Source organism: Nematolebias whitei, chromosome 1 (assembly GCF_014905685.2).
Source record: "Nematolebias whitei isolate Nwh7 chromosome 1, NemWhi1, whole genome shotgun sequence".
Lineage (NCBI taxonomy): Eukaryota > Metazoa > Chordata > Actinopteri > Cyprinodontiformes > Rivulidae > Nematolebias > Nematolebias whitei.
The window spans coordinates 42,026,344-42,037,962 of NC_056498.1; the positions used below are offsets into that span (position 1 = coordinate 42,026,344).

The window sequence follows — 11,619 nt, forward strand, 5'->3', positions numbered from 1 at the left end:
TGTGTGTGTGTGTGTGTGTGTGTGTGTGTGTGTGTGTGTGTGTGTGTCAGAGCTGAGCCTCTGAGTGATTCTGGATGAATGATGAGCAGCTGATTGGCTGAAGGTTTGGTTTTTGTCTCCAGGGTCAGATCTCTGACGACCTTCTGTGGTTGAAGCTTATCACAGAGGGAGGCTCAGCTCTGACGCTGCGCAGGTGCATTGTGGGTAATGTAGGAGGAGTTTGTGCAGCTCAGCTTTGATCTGTTCAGGTTTTAATCTGTTCATTTGGAGCAGCAGCCTGAAGGAGACACACTAACTGGAGTTTGTGTACCTGGTTACACACTCACCTGGAGCTGGAGTGGGCGGGGCTTTGTGTCTCACACCTGCTGTCGACCTGCAGATAATCAGTTCAGGATGTCCATCCTGGAGCGGTTGGAGCAGATGGAGCGCAGGATGGTAGAAATGGCAGCTCGCAACAACCAACAACAACAACAACAACAACAACATCAACAACAGCAGCAGCACGGCAACCAGCTGGCCACGCCCCCTCCCCTTCCTCCTCTACCTGAGGACCAGGAACAGGTGAGACGGCTGAAACCTTTTTACTTCCTGTCTTTGTCCTCTGAGAGTGTGGACTTTGTTTTTGGTTGTGTTCACCTCCAGCAGACGTGAACTGGCAGGGGTTTGACCTTTGACCTCTTGCAGGAGGTCAGACCTCCTGCTGGGGAGAACCAGACCCTGTTCAGGCAGACCTCGGGGGTCTCTGCTGCAGTTGGACTCTGAGCCGGCCTCAGGAGGACTCATGAATGTGCAGTGTGATCTGCTGAGCCTCTGCCCGGCCCTCTGATGTCATGGGAACTTGGCAGATGGAGTCCTGGAGTTAAAATAGACCGGCAGTGACGGAGACACTTGACCTGAGCTGAACAATTATGCTGCTCCAGACCTGTTGTCTTCAGACGGTCAGGGTGCACACCACGGTCATCCTGAAACTGCAGGTTTACCTGTGACCCACTGAAGTCCATCAGAGCAGAGTCCAGATTGAGCCCAGACCAGAACAGAGTTACTGAAGGTTCAGGGGTTCTTCAGACCAGATCAGAGTTTAAACAACATTTAAAGACAAACTAGAAATCAAAATATGACGCACAGTAAACAACAACAACCTGATTCATGAAGAAGTGACCTGAACGTTTAGAAAGCACCTTGAGGTGTTTAAAGAGCTCCTCCTACATTTAATTATAAAACTACAGACTTGTTTGATTATTGATTACAGATCAGAAAGAATCGGCAGCTTGTCAGTCTGAAGCAGAGGGAGCGATGAGCGCAGCTGTTGACAACCACACATCAAGGTGTAACCGTGGTTACACACCTGGCTGCTGTTTGTTAGTTACCATGGCGATGGGTTCTGCACGTCTGATTGGCTGCTACAGTGAAAATTCAGACCTGACTGGGAGAACCCAGAGGGTCCTCGTCCTCGATGTGTGTACGCCGCAGCTGTCGGGGGTGGGGGGTGGATGAGGGGGCGTGGCCTCAGTGTGTCGGTGCTGCTACCAGGGCTCATGTTAGTGCCGCAGCTGTCGAAGAGCGGGATGGATGAGTGGCAGCTGGGCAGAGGTGTCGAGTGTTCACGTGGCCCGCTGACTTTCTCCACATGTACCCCTGCCCCACGGGGGGGGGGGGGGGGGTACATGTGTAAAAACTGAAAGGAGTTTTGGCCCTGCAGGAGGTCAGAGGTCACCTAAAAATGATGACATCATTGATCTGCTTTCAGAAAACAAAGACTGCAGATATACTTTTAATTTGTGTGTGTGTGTGTGTGTGTGTGTCTGTGTGTGTCTCAGCCCTCTCAGTGGTTTGAGAGGAGGATTGTGGGAGTTTGTGAGAGGATGATGAGAGGAGCAAGATGGGGAGGAGGAAGAGGAGAGAGGCTTCATCACTCAGCCCGACACCGCGGGATGACTCTGCTCCACCTGGCTGCTGCACAAGGATACACACACCTGATCCACACCCTGATCCACTGGAGGTAAACACACACACACACACACCTGATCCACTGGAGGTAAACACACACACACACACACCTGATCCCAGTCACTTCAGCAGAATCGAGAATAGTGAAATGAAGAATTGAGTGATATACGAGAACTGAAATGAGAAAAGTGAAGTAAGTGAAATGATTGCCTGTCAGGTGTGTTGACTCTGTTTTTTGTTTGTTTGTTTGTTTGTTTGTTTGTTTGTGTGCAGGACTGTAAACGGTGACAGTTTGGACCTGGAACAGGAAGTTGATCCTCTGAACGTTGACCACTTCTCCTGCACTCCTCTGGTAAAAACACACCTGACTGCTGCGGAGGCTGCACTGTGTCGTCATGGTTACCATCAGTCTAACAGTGTGTGTGTCTGTGTGCGTCCGTGCCTGCACGTGCGTGCACGCTGCAGATGTGGGCGTGCGCTCTGGGCCACCAGAGGGCAGCAGAGCTCCTGTACAGCTGGAACAGTCTGGCTCTGGGGATTCCCGACTCTCTGGGCCGTCTGCCTCTCGCCGTTGCCCGCTCTCGAGGACACACCCGCCTCGCCACAGCGCTGGAGATGCTGCACATGCAGCGCACACACGCTACGTCCAGGGACACGCCTCCAGCGGACACGCCTCCAACAGACACTCCACAGCCGCCGCTGTCTCCTCTGTCCACCAGCCCTGACACAGGTAACGCACCTGCTGCTGTCACAGGTCCTCAGTCCTGCTCTCTGATTGGCTCTAACCTTCCCTCTCTCCCCCTCCAGGTCTCAGCTCCTCCAGCAGCCTCCCCTCCCCCAGTGACCCCTCCTCTCCCTCTCCAAGCTCCGCCTACTACAGTGGCCCTGCTCCCATGGACACGTCCCCCTCCTCTCCGTCGTCTCTTTCTTCCTCTTCCTCATTGCCTGAGTACCCGCCCTCCCCACCCTCCCTTCCTTTGGTGTCGGTGTGGGGGGAGGAGCCAAACTCAGCTGTAATCACAGGTAATTGTTTATTGATTTCTGATGGAGTCGGCGCTGTCTGAGGATCATCATGGAAGATCTGTGATCTCTGTCGCAGGTTTGAACGCCGGTGGCTCCAGAGACTCCTCCTTCTACCTGATGGACTGCGAGAACACCTCTCCTGCTCACACTTACACACACGTCCATACAGCGGGGGGGCGGAGACAGCACACGGCCACGGTCACGCTGGAGGAGCAGCTGCTGAGATACAGCGAGAACGCTGAGAACGAAGGCGAGGAGGAGTACCTGGAGGAGGAGGTTCTGCAGGTACTGACACTAACAACATGCCTGTTGTCATGGAAATGGGTCACATGTTTCTGTGATGTCACCTGTTAGTGTTCATTCATCTGCTCTGTGAGTGGGCGGAGTTTATCTCCCACATGTGTGTAGGTATTTCTACAGCTTATTTCAGAGATTACAGTTTGTTTAGTTCATAAAGTGGTGAGGACTGGACTACGACTTTTGCACAGAACCATACAACTCATGGTTACCATGGTTACCCTCCCATCCTCAGGTTGACATGGCGACACTGGCAGAGCAAATCATTGAGGCGACCCCAGAGCGAATCAAACAGGAGGACTTCTCCAGAGGGGCGGAGTCTCCGCTCAGGGAGAGGAGGGAAAATCCCTCCCTCCAGGACACCTGGCTGGCTGCTTACCTGGAAACCGTTGACTCCCACACACACTCCCCGCCCAGGTAAGACCTAGTCTAAGACCAGGACCACCTGTGGACCTCAGGGTCACCCAGCAGGCAACACTTCAGGTTTGGACAGGTCCATGTTAGTGTTTTCTGTTGCAGGCGGTTGTGCCCCCCCTCACCCCTCAGTGCTCTGGCTCTTCAGAGGCTCCGCCCCCCTTCATCTGCAGCATGGGCGGAGTTCCTGACCGCATCAGCCAATGGGAAGATGGAGAGGGACTTCGCACTGTTGACGCTGACGGATGGCGAGCAGAGGGAGCTGTACGAGGCCGCGAGGATCATCCAGAATGCCTTCAGGAGGTACAAGGTAATCATGTGACCACACGCTTCGTCCAACCAACTTTTCTGTTCAACCACCCAACCAACAATTTGGTCTTTTGTCCACCAACCATTGGTTTGGTCTTCGGTCCAACCAACGGTTTAGTCTTCTGTCCAACCAACCAACGTTTTGGTCTTCTGTCCATCAAACCCACCAGTCATCCACGGTTCAATTATCTGTTCATCCAACCAACGGTTAAGTCCAAGTTCAGATTCAACCGTTGCAGTTTTGAAGGAGTTATAAAATAATACATCTGTCTAAAAAACTGAAACAAGTATTTTGTTTGGTTTGGAGACAAGATTCAAAGAAAAAAGCCGGGTTTAGGGAGATGGAGGAGGGACAGCATTGGGACAGCAGGACATCAGTGTCCTCATACACGACAACGCTGCCACCTGGTGGTCAACCTGAGGTGTAACTGTGTGTTCAGGGTCGGAGGCTGAAGGAGCAGCAGGACATGGCTGCAGCGGTCATCCAAAGATGCTACAGGAAGTACAAACAGGTGTGTTCATGTGTGCGTGTGCGTGCGTGTGTGTGAGAGCTAACTAACTGAACTAACCTGCTGTTTCTCTCTCTGGGTAGCTAACATGGATAGCTCTCAAGGTAATCCAGCTGACAGTAGATGTAGTGATGTGTAGTCAGTGCTCCCCGTACGTGTGTGTGCGTGTGTGTGTGTGTGCGTGTGTGTGTGCGTGCGTGTGTGTGCGCGTACGTGCGTGTGTTCAGTGTTGAAACATCAACATCAGTTTGTCTCAGTAAACATCAGATTTTCTCGTCTTAAACTCAGACATGAGGATTGAGAGTTCAGGTGAAATGAGAACAGGTCGAAGGTCATCACGAGTGACCCACACTCTTAACAGTGTGACCCCACCCCCACCTTTTTTTTTTTTAGTACGCTCTCTACAAAAAGATGACCCAGGCGGCCATCTTGATCCAGTCCAAGTTCCGGTCGTACTACGAGCAGAAGCGTTTCCAGCAGAGCCGGCGGGCGGCCGTCCTCATCCAGCAGTACTACCGCAGCTACAAGGAGTACGAGAGGCTGAAGCAGGCGCCCAGGGGGGCCGCCTCCCACAACCCCAAGATCAAGTAAGACCTGGGGCTCAGGACACCGTCCAGCCTGAGGTTTTACCTGGTCACACCTCAGTAAAACCAGTCCCAGAGTTCTGGTCCTGACGGTCCGTTTCTTCCATCAGGGGGTCGTTCCTGACCAAGAAGCAGGATCAGGCAGCGAGGAAGATCATGAGGTTCCTCCGGCGCTGCAGACACCGGTGAGAGCACGACGTCGTGACGACGTCCCACTTCTTCTTCTTCTGTGGTTTCACGTGTTCTTCTTCTGCAGGATTAAAGAGCTGAAACAGACGAGGGAGCTGGAGCGAAGGGGACTGACCACATAGTCTTCTTCTGTGCTGGAGGACTGCAGGAACCACTGAAGGACGATGGACAGAGACATGCCTTACCCCCTCCTTCCTGTGTGTCCATCAGTGTCTCCAGGCTGAATGTAGCTGCGTCTGCAGCTGAAGAGCTCTGCTCACGAGCGTCTGACCCTCAGCTCAGTCTTACAGGCACTGCGCTGTCCTGAGCGCCGCCTCACAGGAAGTTTGATCACGCTCGTTTTCGCTCATCATCGTCTTCACGCATTTCAGTGTCAAACAAAAACTTTATTTATAAACAAATGACAACATAACACGGGTGTAACGTTTGCCTTCAGGTTTGTTTACCTGTTTACCTGAAGGTTTAAACCAACCTGAAGGTTTAAACCAACCTGAAGGTAAACTGACCTTTGACCGTGGTCCAGTTACCTGAACAGATTTAAGTCTGTTTACCTTCAGACAACTCATTACACAACTTCTTGTTTCTGTTTGAGGGGCCTTGTCTGACAGGAGGGGTCAAAGGTCAGCTCGTTCTTACCCATAATCCCCTGCGGTTGGTGGAACAAGTCTTAGTTGGGGGTTCGGCTGCGACTCCTGAGCGAAGTTTTTCTGTAAATTAAAGAATAAATTTATTTAAATCCTTTAGGAACTCGTAGATAAATCTATATATTCTGATGTTTTTATTTATTACAGCATGAACTGTCTGAAGTCTTATCCGGCTGCTCTTTGAGCCGTTTCCATGGTAACCAGCATGACTCCTCCTCCTGCAGGTTGTTTTGTTGCCGTGATGATTTGCACGACTTTGTATTTTCTTCTGCTTCTGAAAACGTTTGTTCTCCAAAAATAAACAAGATGTTTAACGGGTGTTGGTTTTAAACTTCCTGCAGTTTGAAAGAACTGAACGGCCTGAGGCGAGATTCATCAGCGGCCATGTTGTGAGGAGCTACATGCCTCTGTATCCTGACTCCTCCCACTTCAGCCTTGGTTAAATGAGACCACCGTCCAGACGCTGGCGCAGAAAAAGGACCGAGTACAGGCTGAAAACTGAACGTAGAAAACTTCTCGTTCACTAACGTTTGCTCCATAAAGAAGCTCGACTCCCGGCAGGTGAAGATTTTAACCGACTACCTGTGCGGACCCGTTCAGGACCCGTTCCATAAATACATGAAGTCACAGAACGAGCCTCGAACAGAAACGGGTCAGTTCCTTGAAGCCGGCTGCCGTCCCATCTCAACACATCTGGTTCATGGGCATCAGACGTCGTCAGATCCTCGTGTTCTTTCTAAGACCTGGACCGGTTCTTGAAACGTGCCTCGGTCCAACAGCACAGAGGACTCTGCGGACAATCAGATGTCTGGGTGGACCGGGCCGTCCTTCTCAGCAGCTGTCTTCAGTCCGTTTGAGCCCAGTTCTCTCACATGCTGGTCGTATAAAACCCTCAGGTTCCTGATGACCCCACCCCTGCATCGCTCTTTGAAGAAGTTCTGCTCTACTGGACCCTCGGTTCTGCTGCGGTCCCTGAAGTGTGTAAACCTGCACTGGACTCTGATCCTTCATGTCTAAATGTTGGACCTTTACGGTGCTTCGTGTCAACTCTGGCTCCGCCCCATACAGCACAAGGTCCACCCACCGCAGGTACCACCACACTCAGCCCGGTTTATGGGACCACCTTGTTCGTGGTCCCAAGCGGGCTGCTCCGAGGGGCCGGTTCTGATGTAAACAGACGGCAGTCGTTGATTGGCCAGCAGAACTACAGCAGAACCTCCACTTCCTGTCGACGGACGGCGCCACAGGAAATGAGCTCAGAGATGATGCAGCGAGGCCACACTGGACTGATGAGCAGCGCCGGGATCAGATCAACTCAATCTGATTACAGGACGATTTTTGGATCAGAACACGAGGAGCGGCTCCAACACGATGACCTGTTATGACCCCGCCCACTTTGCATTGATACCCCGCCCACAGAGCAGCGACGCCCATCACTGTGGAAGATCACCTCCACCTGAGAAGAACCGAGGAGACGAGTCGCGCTCATCGATGGAACCGAAGCTTTAGACATCGGGTTCTGTTGGTGTGACCAGAACCGGAGGCTCAGTCTGGATTCTGAACACAAGTTCTGTTCTGCAGAAACCCACTGAAGCTCCGAGTTCTGGTTCCTGTGGGCTCGATGTGGAACCAGAACCTGAAGAAAAATTCTGAGAAGAAGCTTCAGTCTCTGAACATCTGAGGAGCTTTATTAGAAAAACGTTGATCAGATAATTATTACTAATAAATGATGACGGGCCAGATCACACACACACACTCAGAAACACACACAGAATCACACAGACACACACTCAGAGACAGACACACACACTCATACAGACACACACACTCACACAGACACACACTAACTGACAAAATGTGGAATAAAAAATAATAAAAAAAGATGCGAGTGTTTTAGAAAAAGTCGAGGTCTTCTGGAGCGTCCAGGTCTCTGTACTCGATGATGGAGCGGGGGTCTCCTCGCATGGTCCTGCACACACACACACACACACACACAGGTAGAGCTCGTTAACGTCATCAGCTGATTGGCTCAGAGGAAAGTGAAGACATCTGTTGCAGCAGGGACATGTTTCTACTCAAAGAGGACCCCCACTGATCTACAGGAAGCCCCGCCCATGTGTTATCAGGAAGCCCCGCCCCCTGCAGTGTCACTGACGTGCTCCATGTGAAGCCGAACAGTGGACGGGTGGTCACGTGGTTGCAGGACGTTGGGTTTCAAACTTTTCTTCGTCCACGAGGCGCAGAGCTCCTGGGAAGCCCCGCCCCCTGCAGTGCACGTCACCGCAGGGTTTCTTCCTGCCAGTCTCCACTTGTCCCTGCGTCCACTTGTCCCTGCGTCCACTTGTCCCTGCATCCACCGTTTGGCCACTAATCTAAGATGAAGAGCGCGCCACACGTTCAGCAGACAGACTCCTCCGTGCACGATGTGTGCACGACCTCCAGGAGGTTTTGACTAATTTAGTTTGAAGAGTCGTTCAGCTCAGAGCTCTTTCCCACATTGATGAACACGCCCACAAACTTCTGACCAATCACATGACAGATGAAGCCTGCTGGGAGAATCAAGTTCTGCCCAGACCTGGTGATGAGAACGGGTCCAGGCAGAACCCAGAGGCCGGTTTAATGTCCCAGCTGGGTCAGAGCAGAAGTCTTCACCTCTCATGGAGGAGAAGTCCACCTTCATCAGTTTACCTGCTGTTCCTCTGCTTCCCAGGAAACCCTCCTCCTCCTCCTCCTCCTCTGAAGCTGTCGAAGGTCCCGCGGCCCGCCCCAAACTGTCCAGGTGGGGGGTGAGGTACGACACCTGGAACACAGCAGGTGAGGTCAGAGGTCAGAGCTCACAGGAAGTGGAGTCTTTAAAACGTGACGCTCGTGTAACGAGTCGTTTATAAAAGTTTTGATCAGATTTTACACACAGAAATAATTAACGCACGACATTTAAACTGGTTCAAAGAAAGAAGAAGAAAGTCCATGTGCTGTCACCTCTGCACTGAACCTGCACACCTGAGATCACACCTGAGATCACACCTGAGATCACACCTGAGATCACACCTGAGATCACACCTGAGATACGGCCAGGTGCAGCAGTGGGCAGCTCTGTGAGCACCCGGGAGCAGGTGGGGATTGAGTGTCTTAAGAACAACTCTTCTACGTTGAAAATACATGAAACACTTTAACAACTGTCTAAACATCTAGATTATTGATCATCTGGGTTACTGATCATCTGAATTACTGATCATCTGGATTATTGATCATCTGGGTTACTGATCATCTGAATTACTGATCATCTGGATTATTGATCATCTGGAGTTTCTGTTAAAGATTCAGACAAAGTCCTGCTTTGAAAACAATAGAAATCATCAAAAGACAAACTGCTACCCACCCATTTATGTGAACTCACCTGGGAAGGCGTGCATGGGAGGTCTGACTCCTGGAGGATATCCCAGAAGGCTTTGCTGCTGTGGCAGTGGAGGAGGAAATGATGTCATACCAGGAAGCGTGGCTGAAATTAGACGAGACGTTGGAGGGTCTGTTAGATCTTAGTGAGGACTCCTGGTGACTTCTGAATGTTTGATCAGCAGGATGTTACCTTGTGCTGGAGGGGGGAGGGGCTTGTTTTCAGGTAGAGTGGGTCTCTTGGCATCCAACAGGAAGTTGTTAAAGAACTCCACTTCCTGTCTGACGACGGCGACCTTCTCGCCGTGTTTGTTCAGGATGTGTTTACGCACAAACTCTGGAGCCTGAAGGACAACAAACAAGCCTTGTTACCATGGTAACCAAGAAAGAGTCGACACCAGAGGGGAGGGGCTAAACTCACCTTGAACTTCTTCCCGCTCAGAGGACAGAGCCACTTGTCTTTACTGAGCTCCTGAGTGTTGGTCGACAGGAACTTCTCCACCTGGAAACAGGAAGAGGGAGGAGCTTACAGATGGACAGGAAGGCAAAAGTGGTACCTGTGGAAACAGGAAGAGGGAGGAGCCTAACAGACAGACCTCCTGTTCTGGGTCTTTCTTCCCGAGGCGAACAGCTTCGTCTTCACTCAGTTTCTCTGACGGTGAGAGCAGAGGAGCCAGACGTTCCTCACACATCCTCAGGTGTTCACTCACTGACCAATCAGAGCACAGCAACAGCTTCAGCACCACCTTTACTCACCTCACCTGACTGTGTGTGTGTGTCCTGACCCTCAGTGGGGGTGATCTTGGCCACAGGTAGGGGTCCTCGGACGTGGATGAGCCCGCAGCGGTGAGGCATCTCGTCCTCGGCAGGATACTCACAGAAGTTGTAATAATCTACGGAGTGAACGAGCCGCAGGTACAGCAGCAGCCGGTCCAACACCTGGACACACACGCAACCAGCTCACACACACTCGGCTGAAACCATCACGAGGACAAAAACCCCGGCTCCGCCCACCTTCAGCAGCTTCTCGTCTGTCTCCACGGGAACCTCAGAGGAGGCGGGGTTTTTGGGGTCTCCTGGATCTTCACCACTCCTCCCCGAGGCCCCGATAAGCTCCTCCTCCTCAGCGCTCACCTCTTCGATCAGGTAGTCTGTGATGTTCTTCAGGACCGGGTTGGTCTCCATCTGAGTGCGCGCACACACACGCACGCACACACACACGCACGCACACACGCACGCACACACGCACACACGCACGCACGCACACACACGCACACACACACACACACGCACACACACACACGCACACACACACGCACGCACACACGCACATGCACGCACGCACACACACACGCACGCACGCACGCACACACACACACACACACACACACACACACACACACACAGGTGACGATAAAGGACTCGTGTTTTCTGAGCGTCTTCGTGAAGCCGACAGGTGACTCAGGACTTGGTGTTGGACCGGTCCGTACCTGCCCGGCCCACAGCGCCCCCTTCTGGTCCAGACTGTGGACGAGCCGGGCCGACAGGCGGATGTCGTTCCTCACCACGGGCTTGTGGTGGGTGAGTCCGTTGACGCTGCGGACGCGCCGACACAGGTCTCTGTTGACCACCGGGGACAGCTCGCAGTCTCTGAGCTGAGAGGACAGGGAGACACATTAAGTGGACTCTTCCTGTCCGTCGGTTCTGATCGTGGCGCCGTGTGCTCACCCTGATGTTCTGAAGGCTCCAGCAGGTCTCCTTGATGTTGATGCTGCGGTCGAATGTCACCCAGCACCGCCTGAAGAAGCTGAAACACACAGAACCTGCTCAGGCCCGGTTCAGACACACAGAACCTGCTCAGGCCCGGTTCAGACACACAGAACCTGCTCAGGCCCGGTTCAGACACACAGAACCTGCTCAGGCCCGGTTCAGACAGACACGCAGCTCTACTGATATGAATAACAACACGTACCTCCGCTCAGCCTGAGGGTCCGACAGCGCCACCCGCAGGAAGCCCGGGTACCTGCGACACAACTGAACAGACAGAAGCGGGTCAGGATGAGGGTTCTAAACTACAGCTGGACTCCAGAACCAGAACCTCAGAATGTGGTCTCCACATCAACCGGACCCATTAGTTAAACTTACGTAAATAAATAAGACTAGTTCTGGATTAGAAACCTGATGGTTCTGATTGGTCCACAATCCTACAACAGATCGGGCCTTGCGTGTGTGCTTCTGTACCATGGACCAGAACAAGGTCCAGATGTTCTGTACCATGGACCACAACAAGGTCCAGATGTTCTGTACCAT

General features: G+C 52.3%; 2 protein-coding genes across 2 annotated transcripts in view; one reads left to right on the forward strand and one right to left on the reverse strand.

Annotated features, from left to right (window-relative positions):
* camta2 (calmodulin binding transcription activator 2) overlaps positions 1 to 5,439 on the forward strand; it is a 25,319-nt gene extending 19,880 nt beyond the window's left edge. The window contains exons 15-27 of the mRNA XM_037683573.1: positions 380 to 561; positions 1,818 to 1,999; positions 2,221 to 2,299; positions 2,413 to 2,677; positions 2,755 to 2,970; positions 3,047 to 3,255; positions 3,503 to 3,684; positions 3,814 to 3,991; positions 4,431 to 4,502; positions 4,583 to 4,603; positions 4,893 to 5,086; positions 5,194 to 5,268; positions 5,340 to 5,439. Coding sequence (XP_037539501.1) covers positions 380 to 561; positions 1,818 to 1,999; positions 2,221 to 2,299; positions 2,413 to 2,677; positions 2,755 to 2,970; positions 3,047 to 3,255; positions 3,503 to 3,684; positions 3,814 to 3,991; positions 4,431 to 4,502; positions 4,583 to 4,603; positions 4,893 to 5,086; positions 5,194 to 5,268; positions 5,340 to 5,394 — 1,910 coding nt within the window. The 3' untranslated portion in view covers positions 5,395 to 5,439. The remainder of the gene's footprint in view (positions 1 to 379; positions 562 to 1,817; positions 2,000 to 2,220; positions 2,300 to 2,412; positions 2,678 to 2,754; positions 2,971 to 3,046; positions 3,256 to 3,502; positions 3,685 to 3,813; positions 3,992 to 4,430; positions 4,503 to 4,582; positions 4,604 to 4,892; positions 5,087 to 5,193; positions 5,269 to 5,339) is intronic.
* Positions 5,440 to 7,751: 2,312 nt separating this feature from the next.
* LOC119410560 (serrate RNA effector molecule homolog) overlaps positions 7,752 to 11,619 on the reverse strand; it is an 11,742-nt gene continuing 7,874 nt past the window's right edge. The window contains exons 10-20 of the mRNA XM_037677450.1: positions 11,282 to 11,343; positions 11,038 to 11,116; positions 10,800 to 10,964; positions 10,324 to 10,494; positions 10,095 to 10,248; positions 9,906 to 10,018; positions 9,731 to 9,811; positions 9,503 to 9,653; positions 9,314 to 9,415; positions 8,605 to 8,716; positions 7,752 to 7,885 (exon numbers count right to left, since the gene is read on the reverse strand). Coding sequence (XP_037533378.1) covers positions 7,810 to 7,885; positions 8,605 to 8,716; positions 9,314 to 9,415; positions 9,503 to 9,653; positions 9,731 to 9,811; positions 9,906 to 10,018; positions 10,095 to 10,248; positions 10,324 to 10,494; positions 10,800 to 10,964; positions 11,038 to 11,116; positions 11,282 to 11,343 — 1,266 coding nt within the window. The 3' untranslated portion in view covers positions 7,752 to 7,809. The remainder of the gene's footprint in view (positions 7,886 to 8,604; positions 8,717 to 9,313; positions 9,416 to 9,502; positions 9,654 to 9,730; positions 9,812 to 9,905; positions 10,019 to 10,094; positions 10,249 to 10,323; positions 10,495 to 10,799; positions 10,965 to 11,037; positions 11,117 to 11,281; positions 11,344 to 11,619) is intronic.